The 21,440-nt window shown below is 35.2% G+C and overlaps 1 protein-coding gene across 1 annotated transcript; it reads left to right on the forward strand.

Annotated features, from left to right (window-relative positions):
• Nucleotides 1-777: 777 nt before the first annotated feature.
• Nucleotides 778-14,784, forward strand: LOC126830714 (uncharacterized). Its single transcript, XM_056102643.1, has 23 exons — nt 778-974; nt 1,254-1,389; nt 1,833-2,007; nt 2,275-2,545; nt 2,802-2,988; nt 3,535-3,752; nt 4,252-4,484; nt 4,806-4,959; nt 5,240-5,418; nt 5,608-5,745; nt 5,944-6,109; nt 6,340-6,481; nt 7,814-7,935; nt 8,208-8,347; nt 8,564-8,711; nt 9,240-9,443; nt 9,829-10,032; nt 10,405-11,151; nt 11,404-11,616; nt 12,022-12,117; nt 12,666-13,000; nt 13,255-13,459; nt 13,756-14,784. Exons 1-23 carry the CDS (start codon nt 815-817, stop codon nt 14,031-14,033), a joined length of 4,851 nt encoding a protein of 1,616 aa, XP_055958618.1. The 5' UTR covers nt 778-814; the 3' UTR covers nt 14,034-14,784.
• Nucleotides 14,785-21,440: the final 6,656 nt, after the last annotated feature.

Genomic DNA, 21,440 nt, shown 5'->3' on the forward strand with positions numbered 1-21,440 from the left:
TGATTGATTGATTGATCGACAAAAAGAACACTTACTTTGCAGGATACTTCATTGACGTTATCATTAAGACTTCAATTTCACCGCATTTATTTTTATTTCTTTTCACAGAAAAGGAATACATCAATGTATTAAATCCAAATATTTTAAAACATGGAAGACGGTATTATATCTGTATCCGTGCTGATGCTGCTGTTGCTGGTCATGAAAAATGGACGGAAGATTTGGAAGAAGTAAACGCTTGTAGTGATGGAGTAACTGTTGATTTGACTCCACCAAATGGTGGTCGGGTTTGGGTGGAGAACTTCAAAGATTTTAAATATCAAGTAATATTTCTATATAAATATTGTCGAATCCCGTTGTCGCGATCCCAGTATACTCGAACACATATAAGATTTGATGTGTCATTCATTCCTTGTAATTCCCTGTTAGACCGATTAATAGTGTTTCGGTATAATGGTTCCATCCTCGGACAATATGCTATATAGCTATCTGTTGTTTCTAGTATTTGATTAAGCTTACCTTTTCCATTATACAATTCGTAATGTATAGAAATATATTTTTTTTTTGCGTAGTTGTAGTGGTGGTTGTATATGAATAACCAATATATTATTTCAGTCGTCCGACAGTGATGTTGCTGTTTACTGGGATAGCTTTCTTGACGTAGAAGAAAATGGTGGAAAAACTGTTCATCCAAGTGGAATATCAAAATATCATTTATATATCGGTATGGTTACAGTTTTTCAAAGATGCGACAGTGATCGCTCAATCAACAAGTTAAAAGTGAACGAACATACCTTATTGTCAATCTGTAAATATGCTGTTCTTTACATTCTGTAAATTTTCTTTTACTTATAAAGGTTCTATAGAGGGAGGTGAAGATATTGTAACTAAACATAATGTTGGTTTGATAAATCATAAAATATTACACCATCTTTCTTTACAAAATGGCCACACTTATTACGTCACTGTAGAAGGTAAGTATAAATTCAGTTTTTCTGTTTACAAAAAATGTATAATTTAAATAAAAGCAAATAGAAACCATTAAATTAAATTTGTCAATCATGTATTACATTCGTGTAATTAATTGTAAATCTACACACCCCGATCTTCTATGCAAAATGAATTGATTTCTATTGCCCGCTTGGCAAAATTGCTCGTTCGTTAGTATACACCCATTTCTTTTATCCGTTGGTTCCATAAGCTGGCGCCACTATTGCTTGTTAAGTGTTAATATTGTTTTCTTTTATTTTCAGCAATTGATTTTGTAAACAGAACAAAAACCGTTTCATCAGAAGGTTTCATAATTGATAATAGTCCACCAGAAACTACATCTAAACCTATACAATTTACTAATACATATATACAGTCAAATGATGTATTGTCTGCGTGGTAGGTTTATATAGAATCTAGTGTTAGTAAACAAAACACAATGAAAGCCATCAACCCCAGCGAAAGTATTTGAAAACCGGTGTTTCTGAAGGCGTGAAATAGTAAGCCTACCTCGACATGTGCACGATACCTTTTATCATTTATAGCTAAATGAATCGATGCTTTGGACTTCGATTTCAGAAGGTCGTCGCATTCGCTAAGACGGGTGGCCTGGCAAAGAACGGTCTAGTCGTTTGGGTGTAATGAAACATCTAAGTTCCTTGTAAACGTAAAAGAACAGAATGCCTCGGTTTCGATCCCATGTATAAGATCCCTTGGCAGTTGAAAGTTCACCCTCATAGCACACTGCATGTTTGTAAATAATGTATTAAAGTGTCTGTGCCATTTTATTTGATTTATTGACAATTGAAGTGCATCATCCCTTTTATATGATTTATTTACAGTTGGGGCGGATCATTTAAAGACACCGAAAGCGGTATAAGTCAGTATCGGTGGGCAATAGGTACTAGACCAGGTCATGAAAACATAAGGGGATATATGATAACAAATAATGATTGTGATGAAGCGAATTTAGAACAAAAATTACAAGATGGACACGTTTATTACGTCACAGTTCAGGTATATCTCTTTAATGAATTATGGTTGATGTAACTATAGATAAAGTGGGAACAAACCAAGAGAATGGTCATATGGTTTTCAATTTACATTGCGCTTTATTATTTACCCCTTTATTATTTCAAAGAAATTGATGCAAATCTTTTAGACGGTTTGCTATAACTGATGAAATTTCCAATAGAAAAGTTTTCAAATTCATGCTACATGCTACTTATCTTTGTATTCTATATACCAAATTTAAAATAACTCTTGTCTATTGTGATGTTTCAGGCCATTAATGGTGCAGGGTTATCTACTACATTAATATCTCATCCAGTGACAGTAGACACAGCTCCTCCTACCACAGGACATGTCATCGATATTCTTAATACAAACTATACCGGAGATGACGTAGATTATATAACTAACGAATCACCACTTTCTGTTAGATGGCAAGGATTTCATGATCCCCATTCATCAATGCAATACTATACTGTTAAAGTTGGTACCTGTGATGATTGTGATGACATAATTCCAGAAATCAAAACAGGAATATCTACACGTAAGGAAAATATTATTACAAACTACAATCTTTCATAGAACTAGTAATAAATATTCCCAAGAAGAGGTAGTTAAGTTTTATTGTAAAAATAAGGTCTAGTTTCGTTAAAATAAATTTGGTAGGTGTTCTAATAAATTTTAACAACCGATACATATTTCAGATAGTAGTTAAGTTTTATTGTAAAAATATAAGCTATTCTCTTTAAAATAAATTAGGTATATGTTCTTATAAATGTTAAAACCGACACATATTTCAGATTTTACCTTTCCACCGTCCAAATTGACTCCTGGAACAAAATATATCACCACGGTAACAGGGTGCAATATGGCGGACATGTGTACGTCGGCCATTTCTGATGGTGTAATAATTGACGTGACACCACCGGACGTGGGAAGAGTTTTAGATGGAACGAAAGATTTAGATGTAGAATTCCAAGCAACCAGGTAATTGAAACAGGGTTATCAAGTCTGTTTAGTTTTCCGTTTTCAGGGCAAACTATAAAATAGACATGAGGATCCACGAATATGATTGGATCACGGTTATCGAGTCTCCTCAGCTGTGGGACCGCTGCAGTAGATATTGTCTTAGAAGGCATTTAACAATAACCCATTTTTATACGCCCACATGGAGATGTAGTCGTATATTGCCATCTCGCCCGTCCGTCCGTTCACAATTTCTTCTGAACACTCTATAGACTACCTTTAATCATCTGATTGTTTTAAAATTGATATTATATGTATACATTATTGATATGAAGAATCCTATTTAATTTGAATAATTTCCGGTAATGCAACCCTTGTCGACCTGGCGATTTAGCTGGCAACCTATCTTAATTAGATGATTGACATTCATAAAGCGGTTCTCGGCAGCTAGTATAGGGTTATATAAGAGTGTTGCAATTATTATCGTCCAAAATCAGATTCTACTACTGAATAAGTTAACATAATGTGTTATGTGCAACTTTTTAAGGATTATCATCCTGGTTTCAGAAACTTTGTTGGTGCCAAATGGCATGGGTTTAAAGATGCACAATCTGGTATAGCGAGATATGAATGGAGAGTAGGAACAACCATTGGAGGCGAAGAGATACTTAGCCCTCAAATTTTACCAGTGGTCGAACTGACCTATAGATCTAATTTACCTGATAATAAACTATTGCCTACTGATACTAGAATTTATATTACTGTTAGATGTTACAATAAAGCAGGTATGACTCAAATTATTTTAATGACCCTAATGATACTTACAAAAACAATAATATAAGTTATATCGTATTTGAACAAGCATTGCTGTTGTGGGCCCAATGTATAAATTCGCAATATGCTATAACCGGTTTTAGGGACGGCTCGGTTGATGTATAAGTAGTAAAAGGGATCCTACACGACATATTCTCCCTTTCTAAAATTGGTTAGAGTTATCACCCCTTTGTGGGCAAGAATATAGAAACATGGGGGCCATGTCCTTTAGACATGGCTTCATTATAGACGAATCGACATCTTTCTTTTGTTAAAGGGGTCCTTCACGAACTATTCCCCCTTTCTAAAATTGGTTAGAGTTATCACTCCTTTGTGGGCAAGAATATAGAAACATGGGCGACATCTTTCTTTTGTAAAATTGTATAGGATTTCTATTATATTTATATCATCATCGTTTGTATTATTTGTGCATTTCACAGTCACCACTGTACCTAGATTTTATATTATTAGGTTTATACAGCGAAGTTACATCAAATGGTTTTAAAATCGATACAACATTACCAGTAGTGGTACAAAGGGCAGTTCCTGTCTCAACGTTTAGTTCTATTTTACCTTCAACTACGATATCAAAATCTAGTATTAAAATTGAATGGAAGTTTACTGATGATGAATCAGATATAGAAAGACAATACATTTCTATTTCACCTCATTTATTGGGAGATTTCAATTCTTCAGCTATGGAGGTACGTCCTAACATTAATTTTAAACATGTTTTGTTTTTCGGATATGGAGGTAAGTCCTAACATTAATGTTAAACATACTTTGTTTTTTAAAAAAATGAAACAGAAAATAGCATGCCTATAATGAATTCAGTAATTAAAAGAAAAATAAAGTGGCAATACGAGGATGTCCAATTGACAGTGCCGGGGTAAAATTGTATAGTTGGATATATTACTATTTTAAAAATGCAGTCGTATTACGGGTTTGACTAATGAACGGTGAAAATTAATTGTATAGTTGGAATACTTTTAATTTTAGAGACTATATTACTGTTTTTGTTTCAGATTCCTAGTGTGGTAACAGAGTTTACGTTTTCTGGTCTAGTTCTACACGACGGTAGTAAATATAAAGTTAAAGTGATTGGTTGTAATTTAGCTGGTTTGTGTCAGTCGAGTGTTACAGATGATATAACAGTTGATTCTACATCACCTACCAGAGGTACGTGTATTCTTTCTGTGGATGGTTTTGGTTATGATTATGGTTGCATTATATCTGAACAACGTGCGTGATATCTGATCACTAATTCTCGATCTAAATAAATTTAAATGCACTAGAAATCTGACAATTTTAATTTATTAATATTTATTATTATTATTATTATTATTTGTTTTCCACTCGAAAATGAATAAGTAATCTGATAATTATAAAGAATTAAAGTTTTACCAGCATACAAACTGCGCATCTTCTCCGATGAAATATTTTGTGAATGTTATTTCAGGTATGTTTGCTATTGATACTGACCACGCCGCTAACTTAAACAGAGATAGGAATAACTGGAACCACTGGTCTACTACGTCTATTAAGTTAGCATGGTTGGGATTTGCCGATCTGCATACTGGTATAACCGAGTATAAAGTCAGTGTAGGAACAAAACCTTTCTTTACTGATCTCAACCAGGTAAGTATCTCTGATTACGGTAATATTTCGTATTCTTGAGAATAATACAATTTTGGAGTAAATTTGCTGCATTCAAACACCCCCAATCTTATAAATAAAATGCATGGCTTCGATCCCCAATTAAGCTTAGGTAATATGACATATTTTCTTTACTTCACGAAATTCTTTTCTGATAAAATATTTTAACAGGGCGATCAACAAACCACGTTTCAACATGTGGCTGGAGATAATTTTAATGATGAAGGAATGGTACAATCAGTTACAATAACTACCAAGACACTACATATGGGCAATTCTGTTTTCATATCTGTATGGGCTGTTAACGGGGTAATTATTTGCTATTTAATCATTTTCTAGTATATCATATGTACTACAGTAGAACATGAGAAATTACACATCTAAATCGGGTGTATCAGGCTTTAGCAAAATTGACACTTCAGCATCCGTATCTATTAACCACGAATATGTTTTAATTCTAGTTGTTTTATTGTGTTACATATCATCTCACTTTTATTTTTGACATAGGTTGGATTAAAAAGTCAGCCTGCTCATTCTGAATTTGAACTTGTAGAAGGAGGAATGTTAGATTTGGTCAGGAGATGTCAACCGTATAATTGTCTTGGACATTGTGTTTGTGCTGCACAAGACAAAACATGTTCAGATGCTGAAAACTGTAGTGACATCTCAACAGGTATATATCTATCAACTTTATTAAAACTATTCATATTATTTAATTAATTCTTTGTGAACTTTTCTGCTATGTTTACCATCACATTCGCCACAGTAATGACTAACTGTGTTTAGTCTACCATAAATAATTTCAGATGTTATATGCCACACTATTCCTGATTTTTCTATGTTTTTGTATATGTTATGCTATCCGACATGTGATTCATATTTTATTTATAATCATCCTTGCAGGGAATCCAAATAACATTATCCAAGTTACTGACATGAATAATTTGATGTCATCTGATGCTGCACAGACTTACTACACATCGTCTTATAATTTTCTAGCTGCCAGATGGAGCATAATAAACCTACAAGGTATCTCTCCTATAAGGTAAATTAAACTTAGACAAGCCAACAGTGAGGCTGATGTCCCCCGCCGAAATAGGAAAATAATTAGAGGACACATATAAATTTATCACAAATTATCTTTTACAAAGTATTGAACAATCAAACAGTATATCTTTACTTATAGTCTAACAATCAAAGTAGGAGAGTTATTGTTTTCCAAAGTCTCGACCAATCAAATTGCGTATCGCTCTGCTTACCCTGAGCAGAAAATGCTCATTATCAAACTTAGTCAAGGTATTACTGTAATGAAACTATACACCAAGTTTCATCAATCTCACTTAATTAGAACTAAAGTTATCGTGTCCCAAAGCATCAACCAATCAAATTGCTTATCTCTGCTTACCCTAAGCGGAAAATGCTCATCTTCGAACTCCATCAAGGCATTGACCTAATCAACACATACACCAAGTTTGAACATTCTAGCTCAATTAGGAAGAGAGTTATCGTGCCCCAAAGTATCAACCAATCAAATTGCTGCTTACCCTGAGCAGAAAATGCTCATTATCAAACTTAGTCAAGGTATTACTGTAATGAAACTATACACCAAGTTTCATCAATCTCACTTAATTAGAACTAAAGTTATCGTGTCCCAAAGCATCAACAAATCAAATTGCTTATCTCTGCTTACCCTAAGCGGAAAATGCTCATCTTCGAACTCCATCAAGGCATTGACCTAATCAACACATACACCAAGTTTGAACATTCTAGCCCAATTAGGAAGAGAGTTATCGTGTCCCAAAGCATCAACCAATCAAATTGCTTATCTCTGCTTACCCTAAGCGGAAAATGCTCATCTTCGAACTCCATCAAGGCATTGACCTAATAAACACATACACCAAGTTTGAACATTCTAGCTCAATTAGGAAGAGAGTTATTGTGTCCCAAAAAGTGTGACGGACAGACAGACGGACAGACAGACGGACGGACAGACGGACGGACAGACGGACAGACAGACGGACGAACCCATTTTAATAGTCCCCTGCTTTCTTCGAAAGGCGGGGGACAATAAATTAAATATCTTTAATAAACCAACAATATCTCTCATCTATAAGGTAAATTAAACCCCTATAAAAAAAACAACAATGTCTCTCGTCTATAAGGTAAACTAAACCTATTTAATAACCCGATGATGATGGATGTTTAAGACTAAAGTGCGTGTAAAAAAGGCGTGTGGTTGTGGCAAAAATATCATACAATTTTGCCGCAGGCCCACTAGATCTTGAGGCCCTAAGCTTCAGCCTGCCAAGGCCATTTTTGTTCATTATTAACTACATAGCAATTACCAGGAATTCAAACTCAGCATATGATATTGTAGATATGAATGCAGTGCCGGACATCCCGGTGAAAATTCCCCCAGTGGAATATATGATACTGATACAGAAAGAACATGGTTTGATGTTGGTGAAAATACCGAAACTATAATTACTTTACCTACAGGTATACCTTTCAAAATTGTTATTCATTTCTTTCAAGAAACAATCATCAATAATTTATATTTATTAGTATGTAATATTAACAAAGCACATAAACTTCACTCAGTTACAATAGGATACCTTATCAATACATTCAACTATAAACATCGAAACATACGTATAAAGCTCTATAAACAAAAATCTTCTTGCTTGTAAATGTGTGTCACAGGGATATCCTTTAGGTCCCCTTGTTTTTCTAGTACATGTAATTTCGCAATACTATTTTATGTATTCCAGCTAAAGTTTTAGATAAGTCTATAACATATAGTGTATTTGTAAGGGTATGGTATAATACAAATCAATATGCGATATTTAAGTCTCCTGGTATTACACCACTGACGTCTGCTCCGAGTGTCAGTCACATAGCGGAAGCTGCTGTAAGTAGACAGAAATAAGTTAAAGACACCAAACTATTTAATTATATCGACTAATGTTTTCCCGTTTTGATTAACCTATAAGTAGATAGAAATAAGTTAAAGACATCAAACTATTTAATTATATCGACTAATGTTTTCCCGTTTTGATTAACCTATTTTAAATAGAACTATTTATTTGATTTTGTGATATAACATATTTCTCTATTTTTTATCCAGATAAAAGAATTAGAAACTATATCAAGTGTTAACGATATAGATTACCAAACATCCAGCAATCAGATTATTGTTGGTTGGAAGAATAAATTTAGAGGAGGAATTCATGGATTCGATTATTTTAAGCCTTACATAAGCACACATCCGCAAGGTGGGTTTTAATACTAACAGTATTACATTGAATAACATTTTCTAACCAGAATGCTTAACGAAAACATTTATAGGACATTTTTTAATCGGCCCCGCCCAATCTCATTATCTAGTATAGTAAGTCTTAAAGATCTATACTCTTCAAAAAAGTAGGGGATATTCAGAAACAATACAAAACTGCGGAAATGCACTGCTGTTTTTATTAGAGGTAACCAGAGTATGTTAATAACAGGCCAATAGCATACACATGAACATAAACAGTTCATATGGGCAGCTTACCTGACGGCCCCATTTCACTCGCAAAGAGATACACCGTCAAAAGTGAATATGATGATTTGAAGTACGATAATCGAGACATTGTTTATTATCGTAACAATGGCAGCAATAAAATTCGAGACCACTCTATTCTTAGCAAAACCGCAAACACTGATAACTTACCCCAGAATAGAGAATTTTGACTGAAATTTTCAATATAATCGCCTTTAATAATGTAATCAATAGCGGTCTTGTTTTTTTCTCTGAAATATAGGCCACAACGTCCATCAGTCATCTACAAGAGTACCTGGAAATACTAGTGTCTATACAGCTACTAATCTAAATCTACAAGAGAATAGAGAATATTATAGTACTGTACTAGCTTATAATAAAGCAGGATTATTGAGCTGGGCCAATAGTGATGGAATATTAATAGACAATACAACTCCCACTTCCGGTATTATACATGATGGTAATGGTAAGTGATCTATTGAAATTATTGAATATAGGGTACCCCCCCCCCCCCAATTACTTGAACTAATTCTGTGTACGATCATTCTCCAAAGTTTCAGTTATCTTTGTCGCTTTGCTTAAAAGTCGCGATCTTTCAAAGTAGAAGAATTACAATTTGTGGCTTCTGTTGTTTTTGTTTTGGTTTTTTTTTCGTTTTTTTTTTTGGGGGGGGGGGAGGTGCGTGTGTGTGTGCGTGTGGGGGGGGGGGCACATTATACTTATTTAGCCGATTTTAATTTTTTAAAATCTGGTACGTATTTTCATGATATTTCGCAAAGAAATTTCCAGCTTTTTATAAACAACCATGATAAATTGGCGGATATGGTCTCTTATTAATTCAAATTTTACAGATATCTATGATAAAGATTACCAATACTCTACAACAGTTATATCCTCATCATGGTATGGTTTTACTGATAGTGGTACTGGTATAGTTAAATATTACTGGTGTATTGGTACTGATTTTAATACTACAGATTGTAATATACACGACTGGAAGAATGTAGGATTAAATACTAGAGTGTCTGTAAACCTAACCTCACCTTTAAATCATGGTAGGCATTCAAATACAGTGTTTCCATATTAATTGAATAAAATCTCAATTTCCACCAGATATAGATTGAAATGATTAAATAAAAATCCTTTCATTATCGTGACATTATATATACTACAGTAGGGATATATCACTCGTCATATTTTCGTCTTGCCTAGACACGCGCGATACTGGTCCTCTATTGTAGTATAGTGGACAAGATATCTCTTTAACTGTCTGAGGAAAGATTCCGCTCAAATATAATATACCTCAAGGCCATCCCATAACGCCTCACGCCATCTCCTGCAAAATGAATGGGTTTCTGAATTTTTTGTTTCCAAATGTGATCTATTGCCACTATAACAAATACGACATTTCTATTTTATTTTTATAGGTATGAAAATTTATAATAAAGTGTATGCTGTAGATGGGAGTGGGTTAAAATCTGATGTAGCGGTGTCTGATGGTATTACAATTGATACCACGCCCCCAGTACCGGTTGATATAGATTATATTGGAGAAAATCGCATCGCCAATCCATCATTTGAAGAAGGCGTGGCAGAATCAAATAAGGAATGTGATGACCAACCACCAGCTCCTTGGTATATTGACTCCACCTCGTGTATTAAAATCATCCAGTCACCACCTTCCGTTTCAAAAGAGGGTGGAGCCTATATTAAAGTGAAAGGTCATATTCAACAAACAGTTTTTGATTTAAACACCCAAAGTTCTTACCATGTTATAGTACACGTTGGATATCCACATGATGTTAGCATTGAGCATCACAACGTGGAAGGTTTCGTGCAATTCGGACAAGAAACTCACACTTTCAGCCTTGACCCAGAACGATGTCAGGGGATATGTGACATCGACCAACAGCCATTAATATTATGGAATAAAGTTACTTATGTATTCCATCCAAGAGAAGCAAGAGAAGTGATAAGAATTGGTACAAGTAAATTACATATGATATTAGCTGTAGATGATGTATATGTACAACAAGTTAATTATATAGATATAACAAGTGATTCTAATCATTTAATACATCATACAGTGTTTAGACCTTATTGGTCATCTCTTCATCTTACCTGGCATTTTAAAGATGATCAAAGTCCTATTACAGATTATCAATGGGCACTAGGTAAGTTTATTTTGAATACATGTACTACCATATGTAAATATATCAGTGACTATAATTAAGTAATACAATAGTGTTTAAATCATGTAGGTATTTAGTTATAGCAATACATTTCCTGTTTTCATAGATTTTATTTAGAAACCAAGTTGATTTTAGTATCAAATAATATATTGGAAAATTTACTATGGGAGCATTCGTCTTTTCTAATATCGTTTTGGCAACAGTTTTCAACCAAAACAATCATATTAATTTCAGGAACCGTGAAAGATGGAAACCAGATTCGGGCGTTCACAAGTGTTGGTGGAAATCAGCAAGTTACAGCATCCGGTCTAAAATTAGCCCATAATACACTACTATACCTGACCGTGATGTCAACCAATGGCGCCGGACTGACAACTGTCAGCCATTCAGAGAGTATTGTTGTCGATATGACTCCGCCAATAATATCAGAGATAAACGATGGTATAGGTAAGAAATTTTATTGTGAGGTACTTTAATGGAAAATATTATTGGCCACCACAATGAAATATCAGCTATTTAAATAAAATTGACAGAACCGATGATCTATTCAGAATGGTAATCAACACCAAGTTCAGGGTTGAAACTTGGTTATTACTTGGCAGGATTGTACTGTTTACTAAACCAATGATGCTAACACCTCGAAGGTTTAAACTTGTTTGTGCTTTGGTTCGTATCAAAAACACATTACGGGTGCCATCAAAATCGTGAAAGAAGAATCTGCATCAATTCGATGGCCCCGAAAATTGTTTCTAGTCTAATACATTAACTTGTTTAACTCTATTGTTGATTTAAATATGTTTTTGTTGTTTTTTTTAAATATAAAGCAAATGTTACATATTTGGATTATTTTAGGGGATGATGTAAATTTCCAGATAACCAAACTTATATCAGTTAATTGGAAAGTAGAAGATAAAGAATCGGGGGTAGAATATTGTCAATGGGCTATAGGTAATACTTTACAATTCTCAACGTTGTAATAATGTAGTTTGTCAATGGGCTATAGGTAATGCTTCACAATTAGCTACGCTGTAATAACGTAGTTTGTAAATGGGCGATAGACAATGCTTCACAATTAGAAACGTTGTAATACCTTAGTTTGTTAATGTCTTATGAGCAAACCTCTCCTCACAGAACACTGTATGATGAATGTCGGTCTTCATTAGCCCAGTCAGTACACGTGACAAGGAGTAGGGTGGCATGTCCAACCTCGTGGGTTTGTTCCGGGTCCCCAGCTTTTCTCCCACTGCTTAAAGGGTTAGGGTTAGGGTTAGAACTGGCCTCCACTCAGTACAGAACAGTAGTAGGACGTAAAACCCTATTTCATTTTATTTTGCATTACAACGTATAACAAATGACTTTCTCTATATATTTAACAAAAATTTTTAATAGGTTTGGTTTTGCAGTCGAAGCTTGATTGTAATTATTGTTAAAGATTTCTGTATTATTTGTATCAACTAGTTTTATTTTTTGTTATCAATTAATGTTTTACATACTAGGTTCAACGCACGGCGGTGTTGATATACAGCCATTTACTCCTGTACCAGATCAACAATCATTTGTTCAAGTTGAACTCAGTGTTGATCAAATACAGAACTCTAAACTAGTTTATTCTACTGTAAGATGTTATAATAAGGCTGGTTTACCAACTACAGCCACTAGTGATGGCGTTCTGGTTATAATCAAAATGGCTGCCATAGCAGACGGACATATCGCCATTCATCAAGATGGAGTATCTGCATATCCGGTGAAGGATGATTGTTATCCATTGACTGATAGTTTACGATTGAAATGGGATTTAGAAAATACCATAATTGATATCAAATCTATACAGGTATATTTTTAAGAAGGGGAGAAATTCCAGATGAGTGGGAAACATGAAATGGTCACAGATCGTTGTAACATATCGTACTTTTAACTCTTAGCTGTGCACATTTCAGCTCCTAGAAATATCAGTGTCTTTTTTCATAATAAAACGATTTAATGTTTCGGTTTACAAAAATTACCCCGAGTGGTCGGAAAATATTAAAATAAACTGTCACATATGAATGGTTGTTACAAGTATTAGATTTATGGATTTTATTACAGGTATCAATGTATGGTCCAGGTTATAATTTATATAAAGAAGTTCGAGTTACAGAGATTGGTTATAGCCAGGCTAAATTAAGAAGTTTATCACTACAACCTAACTCTAACTATAATGTTTGTGTTTCTACTATTAATGTATTAGGAAGACAAGACAGTTCTTTATCAACAGTAATAGCATCTGTAGCACAACCTCCTATTTTACAAGGTTTGTATAAGTCAGTCTGTCAATAAAAATATTTCATTTTTGATCTATGATGTGTAATATTATCCGTTTGTAACGGATATGATGCCGTTTGAGGTTTCTTTTACTTCCGGTTATGACGAAAGACCGAAAACACTTTTCGTGCATCTATATACAGTTGTAAATTGGCAATGATGGAGAATTTAACCAGATGAACTTTGTTTTGGCCCCATTTTTAGTATAGTAACATGCTTATTTTATTAATATTATTTGAATTTTATCACGCAGTGAAACTATTATTATTATTCTATATATTTCAGCGGGTTCAAAATTATTAATTGCCAGATCATTTGATGGTAAATCTATGGAAATGTCATGGAGAGATTTATTTACGTCCCCATGGAAGAACCTGTATTATGAAGTCAGTTTAGGAACGTCGCTGGGAGGAGCGGATGTTATACAATGGCAAGAGACAAAAGTTGCTTCCCTTACCATTGAAATGCCTGATATATCGAAGTTACCAAGAATATATTTAACAATAACAGCTGTCGACCCATGCCGTCTTTTCCTACATTATAATCATACCATTATACTTTAACATACCGAGATTATTACTTCAAAATATCTATTTTAGATTCCCGTTACAAATATAATCTTTATAACTCCGCTATCTGTTGCAAATAACTGATTTTTGTTTCTACAATATATTTCAAGATAATATTTAACAGATGGTGTAAATCTTTATAATGTATTCCTAATATTAGATATGTAAATAACCACGATATATTTAAAACTGTTTTCCTTCATAATGACCTGTTGAACTCTCCTCATCATTGATTAAATGGACTTTGAATCTGAACCTGCATTTAGTCTGCTGTGTGCCTGATCCAAATCGTCAAGATTCTGCACCGAATGTGACAGTTTAAGTTGACCCCCGGTGTGTGTTTGCTCCTGGGTACTTGCGCATGTCCGAAACTGTTGTTTGCATTAACATCGAAGCTATATCTACTTCCGGCGGTGTGAGATGGTTCCAGATCACTGAAAAGTATTACGTATTTGGTTAGAGTTTTGTCATTAATAAACATATTTGTTATCGTGATTAGCTGTTGTTTTAGAGATCAGTAGTTACACGATCAACGGATCTAAATTCATTGGCTTGAAATTGATACTTCTATCGTTCGTGATTTGTTGCCGTTGTTTTTTAGTGATTAGTCATTACACTTTTTGTTGTTTTAACTATTAATTAACTATTTTGCAGATTGAATATTGGCTTTTAGATGATTGGGATTTCTGTGTATCATTGTTATTTTAATTTTGTACTTCTTATTAAAATTATTACAACTTCACAATATAGCCTATGTATTTTATTACTCAAATACAAATTCTTTGCCATGCAAACCATTGGATCTAAATCTTAAACTAAATCTGAAAACACCCGTTTCTTGAACATGAATATATATTTATCACCCCATTACACACAAGGATAAGAAAGTTGTAATAAATACTCCTTGTAAATTTGGGTTCAAGCATGCATGCAGATTGCACAAGGGACAATTATCTTGCATTAAATTTTCGCATTGTGGACGGGAATATACTGAATGATAATAAAGATCGTCAATTTGTGTTTCTACTTTTTATCAAAATAAACAAACAATAGAAACTCGACATCCTCTGCTGATAGTAATACTGTAAGTATTGGTAGATAATAGTGTAGAAACCGATTTTACCGTAAGATAATCTTATGGGAAATCCTGTCACTGGGAGTCAATGCACAGCGTGTCCACGCATAACTCCTACACCTGCGCATGCGCTAAACGGTAATCACACATCAGTAACCATCTGACACTAATTGTCACATTGGTGGATCCCTTTGGCCAAACACAACCACTTGGAAATTCTATACAGAAATTACAAAAACTTTGATGATTCTAATTTTATTAATGATCTTGCTAAAATTCCATTTGAACTAGTCGAGTCAATTGATGACCCAAATTCTGCCCTTGATACTTGGTATAACCTTTTTATATGTGTTTTAGACTGCCATGCTCCGCAAAAGCGAAAAAGAGTAAAAAGATACTATCAACCGAAGTGGTTTAATGAGGAAATAAATAAAGCCCGAAAGTTCAGGGACTTCTTTAAAGCCTCCAAGAGGTGTGACGACTATAGAATATGGAGAAATAAAACCAAAAATCTCATTAATAAAGCCAAAAAAACTTTATCAAGGTGTGACGACTATAGAATATGGAGAAATAAAACCAAAAATCTCATTAATAAAGCCAAAAAAACTTTATCAAGGACTCTATCGAAAATGAAGAGCAATCTAAAAACATATGGAGATATTTTAGTGACATACAGAATAAACCCAATAATTGCCCTTATCCCAATAGTATTAAATATGGAAAAACAACAGTTAATGATCTAAATGCTATTGCTAATGTGATGAATGATTACTTCACTAATTTAACTGATGACATTAAGCCCCCCTATACACCACTTTCTCAAGAGTGCAAACGAAAGATATCAGATTACGTAAATGATAAGATTCCCCCAAATAACAACTTTTCTATTAATTGTATTACTACCACAGAGGTATTAAAACATTTATTGAGTTTAAATAGTAACAAAGCCATTGGGTGTGATGGTATTGGACCCAAAATTTTAAAATTGTCTGCGTATACAATTTGTAGCAGTTTGACATATATCATTAATCTTTGTATTTCTCAAAACATGTTCCCCAGTGCCCTTAAACTGGCTAAAATTATTCCTATACATAAGAAGGGAGCTAAAGATGATCCGAACAATTATAGGCCAATCTCAATTCTCCCCACAATTTCAAAAATATTCGAAAGGCACTTGAGCACTCAAATTCAAACTTATTTGGAAACCTTCAATGTTCTTTATGCTTACCAATCTGGATTTAGATCAAATCATTCATGTGCTACTGCACTGATCCGAATGACAGATAATTGGCTTGATGCTATCGATAATGGTGCGATGAGTGGTATAGTGTATCTTGATTTTAGCAAAGCATTTGATCTCATTGATCATAAGCTTATTATTGAAAAACTACATCTTTATCGATTTGATTATAATTCACAAATTGTGATTGAATCATATCTTGACTCACGGAAGCAAAAAGTATGTTTAGGATCAATTACCTCCTCAATTACTACAGTCAAATGCGGGGTTCCACAAGGTTCGATCCTGGGTCCTCTCCTATTCCTAATTTTTATAAATGATCTCCCACTCAATATTGAATCAAGTCAGATAGATTTGTTTGCTGATGACAGTACCCTGCATTGTTCACACAAAGATATTTTATCCATTGCCAAAAATCTCCAAAATGATCTCTATTTGGTTGCTGAATGGTGTGAAAACAATGGGATGGTAATCAATCCTTCGAAAACAAAATCAATGCTGATTTCAACAAAACACAAAAGAAATCAGAAAAACCTAACTTTATCACTCCATGGTGAGAAAATTGAGACGGTTACTACCGCAAAATTACTTGGAATTCAAATTGACCAAGACCTTAATTGGGAAGCACAGATAGCAGATATGTCTAAAAAAACTTGCATCAAAAATATTTCTCCTAAATAAGATAAAAGATCATTTACCTTACGAGACAAGAATTTTGTTTTATAACAGTTACATACTACCAATATTTGATTATTGCTCTATTATTTGGGGAAATGCTACCAAAAGTAGATTAGACATTCTTTTAAAATTACAAAAGAGGGCAGCAAGAGCTATTCTTGATGCACCGATTGAAACTCCGTCCACCTCTTTATTTACTAAACTCGGTTGGCTTACCCTTACAGAGAGGATTCTTTACAATAAAATTGTCTTATCATTCAAAATTATTACATTTAATACTCCACTTTATCTAAATTTCCATTTTATTGAAAAATCTCTTGTTTCCAAAACGGATATCTTGCTCCGTTCACAGACCAGTAAATCTCTTTTTCTTCAAAAATGCAAAACGGAATCCATGAAACGTACTTTTCATTATTCTGCATGTCTTTTATGGAACAATCTGCCTTTTGATATAAAGATGTGTAAAAATGTTGAAAATTTTAAGATTAAACTGAAAACTCATTTATTTTGCACACTGAAGGAACCATAATATTCAACTGATGACATACTTATTATTTTTAACTTGCAACTGCATTCTATTTTATTTTGTGTGTAATTATAGTGTTCTTCCTATATTCTACTTGTATAATGTATATGTTTTGTAGTTTGGGAGTGACTTATCAAACTTCCCACTTTAAAATGCTATTGCATTTCTAATGATTTTAAATTTATCCTGATATTACATGTATATTTGTCTTTGTAGTTTCGGAGCGACCTATGGAAGATTAGTTGTTTTTTTTTTGCAAACTAAATACGTTGCCTCATTAAATAAAGTTTTTATTATTATTATTATTATTATAATATGCTTAATTGGATTCGGGTCATGGATTCTGGTAAGTCAAGGTAGTGTAGCAACGGCCTCCTGACACAGCAGAAAATCAACGACATGGTACGGTCTAGTCTTGTCGTGCATAAAGATTGTCCTTGTGAGAACATGTTGATTGTTAAAGTTGGTCCCTATAATCCTGTCAAGGATCTTTCTTAGGTACATTTGGCCATGTAGATTACATCCAACTGTTACCTGTTGAAGCTGACAATCATATGAAAGGGATCCCCATATTATGACAGGGCCCCCTCCGAATGAAACCTGCTCCAGGACGTTCCTCTGTGCATATGTCATGTTCCTATGTCGCCATCTCTTTCGACGGGGGGGGGGGGCTAAGTGGGTAAGACGCTGGCTCGCTAGTCTGGAGGTCGGGTGTTCGATCCCTGCACTGGCTGAGAAAGTTCATTCAGATTTTCCGGCGTGGTTCCCCCTTGTTAGTGATGCAAGACGGAGGGCCTGACAAGGAAAGCTGTCTAGTCGTTCGGATGGGACAAAAAATCGAGTTCCCGTGTTCACATTGGCATGCACGTAAAAGATTCCTTGACAGTAGGAATTCGATATAAGAGTGGGCCGTAGTGCCGCTGTCCGGGCGAAATTCCCCTCATATCACACTGTATAGCGCATGCCCGTCTTCATTAGCCATTTCTTTCGACTTCTAAATCTATTTGTTCAGGCCAGTTCAATTTTCGTCAAGGTCGCTGTGATGTAAAGGTTAGGGCACGTGATTGTTGGCGAGATTGTAGGTTAGGGTTAGTGTAAGCATTAGGGCTAGGTCCAGGATTATGGTTAGGGCTGGTATTAGCACTAGCCTTGTTTACATCTCGTGACTTTGACCAAACTTGAAGTTGGCCTTATCAAATATATCTTACCCCTTTCCACTAGTGAATTTTTCGCCATGACCTCAATTTCAAAGATCAATTTCAGTGAGAGGTCTCTTAGGGGATGTTCGATTCACAGTCCGGAACGTCCAGAATTGACAGAATTGCAATAGAGTGACGCGGAATTCAGTCCTGTCACACATAGGCGTAGGGGCTCGATGACAGTTAGGGGGGGAGCAGAACCCGAAATGCCCGAAAAAATTTCGGGTTTACAGACAGCAGCGACCTTGTATACCCCCCCCCCCCCCCCAAAGACAATTTTGGAATATTTGACGGCTGCAAACACGTTTTCCTGCTATTGCAGCCGTTGAACAAAGCAACTTCAAAGTGGTCTAATATAGCCTAATTAAGGTGGCTGACTCGGAATTCCAATCAATCGTTTACAGTCCTCGAAGACGGGACCGTTAGGAGTAAATTTTGAAAATTTGACTGCCGCAAACGCGTTTTCCCGATATTTCAGCCAGTGAACAAAGCAACTTCAAGCGGTCTAATATAGCCTAATTAAGGTGGCTGACTCGAATTCCAATCAATCGTTTACAGTCCTCGAAGACGGGACCGTTAGGAGAAAATTTTGAAAATATAACTGTCGCAAACGCGTTTTCCTGCTATTTCAGCCGGTGAACAGAGCAACTTCAAAGTGGTCGAATATATATTATAGGCTTATTAAGGTGGCTGACTCGAATTCCAATCAATCGTTTACAGTCAACGAAGACGGGACCGTTGGGAGAAAATTTTGAAAATGTAACTGCCGCAAACGCGTTTTCCTGTTATTCCAGTCTGTGAATACAGCAACTTCAATTTGGTCCAATATAGCCTACCTGGCTGACCCGAATTCCAAACAACCAATCAATCGTCGCGCGGTATATGGAGGCCTCACCCTCCCGGAGAAAAATTTGAAAATTTAATTACCGTAAATGCGTTTTCTGCTATTCTAGCCCGTGTAAGCAACTCCAAAAGTATCCAATGGTTTTGTAACTGAAATCCCACTCTGAATTCTAACCATCCAATCAGACTGTTGCATCTGCATTCACAAATAATAATCGATGCCTGAAAAATGTCGCACAAAGTAGAGTGGCTCCAGACAAAATGTTTTAATCCATAGTCAACTCAGTACAAATTCGTGATATTCAATTACAAGAAAAGTAAAATTAGTGTTTTATTAGGGCTCGATGACAGTTAAGGAAGCAAAACTAGAAATGCCCGAAAAATTTCGGATTTATAGACAGCGGCTCCGGTTTTCTTTGATGCCCGTTTTTCGGGCATATGCATTGGACAAGAAAAAGACGAGAAAATACTTTTCGGGCAGTGTGGATCTCATAGAAATAAGTTAGTTATATTTTTTCTCTAAACGTTAATAGAAAAAAAAGGTCGTCGAATTTTTCATTGCCCGAAAATAATTTTTTTTTTGGGGGGTGCCCCCCCCCCCCCCCGGCTCCTACGCCTATGCTGTTACAGTTCTGCCAGTCCCGACGACGGAGGTGGTGTGAGTAGAATCGTGACGTAATTAAAAGTTTTCGGTGGTACGGTTGGTTGAGATATTTACTTATTCAGTCGACGCATGCTTTGTAGCCCGAAATCCACCTTTTCACTCGATTGTCACTATTTGTGGAATTGAAGGATTTCAATTCCGGAACGTTCAATCGAGTACCCCCTCAGTGTCATATCCAGCCGATTTGAGCTGATATCGAACAGTACTGCAAATAAACTTCAAGCAACCAGAGACCATAATTACTCGCGCCTGGCATCAAAATTGCCAAATTTCTGCTGGGCATACCAACGCATTGTGTGGAATGCAATTTATTTTGATGATGACCACGTCTTATTACATTAATCTGTCACTTCGCATTAATAAACGTCAAGTTTGGATATCCTTTACGATCATTTGATTTTGCTAGGGGATTTCTAGATCTGTTCTTGGACATTATATCCCGCTACGACAGCAATTGACTTGCGATTTCAGTCCAGACCAATAATGTACCTGCATTTTGTGACTTTGTTTGAATTATTAGAATAATGTGGCTCAGTTAAGTTTGGTATGCAGTGTCAAATATGATATCGAATTGCATGACCGTATATGCATACATAAAGCTTTTGCCGCGCTGCCCCAGGCCCCCAACCACACCCCAACCCAACAACAGCAAAAACACGATTCCTGTTGGGGATGTTCATTAGGGCAATCCGATTGTTTTGAGTGTAAATTTTCGAGTTATCTCCCTGTATACGTCGGCTTGACTTTTAAATGCAGCACAAACTCCTCGGATGAATGTTTAAAATGTTGGGGTATTATGCTGTCACCTGTCCGTTGGTAAGCCAACAATTGTCTTGTGAACGCGACAGAGGATGCAGTTTTTCCAAAAATTCTGATCACAAATTTCGGATGTGAATCACGAAATTATTTTCCTAAATAGAACTTAACTTTCAAAGTTTCTGAACTTGATTAAGTACTCAGTTGTTTAGCAATGTATTAATACTTGGTGAAATTGTTAACAGTATCGAAATTTAAAAGGTTTCAACCTTGAACTGCGGAGTTGTCTTCAAGATCCCTTAATACACCCACTTTTAGAAATTTGACACTTTTTCCCAGCCCCATCCCATTAAAGTATCGAAGTCTCTAACTCAGTAGCATCCAAAGTCTTCGACATTGAAATTATTTATCAATTTAAAT

This window comes from Patella vulgata, chromosome 8, assembly GCF_932274485.2.
Source record: "Patella vulgata chromosome 8, xgPatVulg1.2, whole genome shotgun sequence".
Lineage (NCBI taxonomy): Eukaryota > Metazoa > Mollusca > Gastropoda > Patellidae > Patella > Patella vulgata.

Excerpts from the sequence above, each read along its gene's own strand:
- LOC126830714 (XM_056102643.1), top strand. The coding sequence starts at position 815 with ATGCTGTTCTTTACATTCTGTAAATTTTCTTTTACTTATAAAGGTTCT. Across the intron at positions 4,960-5,239 it reads TTCTACATCACCTACCAGAG|GTATGTTTGCTATTGATACT; the intron begins GTACGTGTATTC and ends ATGTTATTTCAG. Across the intron at positions 13,001-13,254 it reads TTGATATCAAATCTATACAG|GTATCAATGTATGGTCCAGG; the intron begins GTATATTTTTAA and ends ATTTTATTACAG.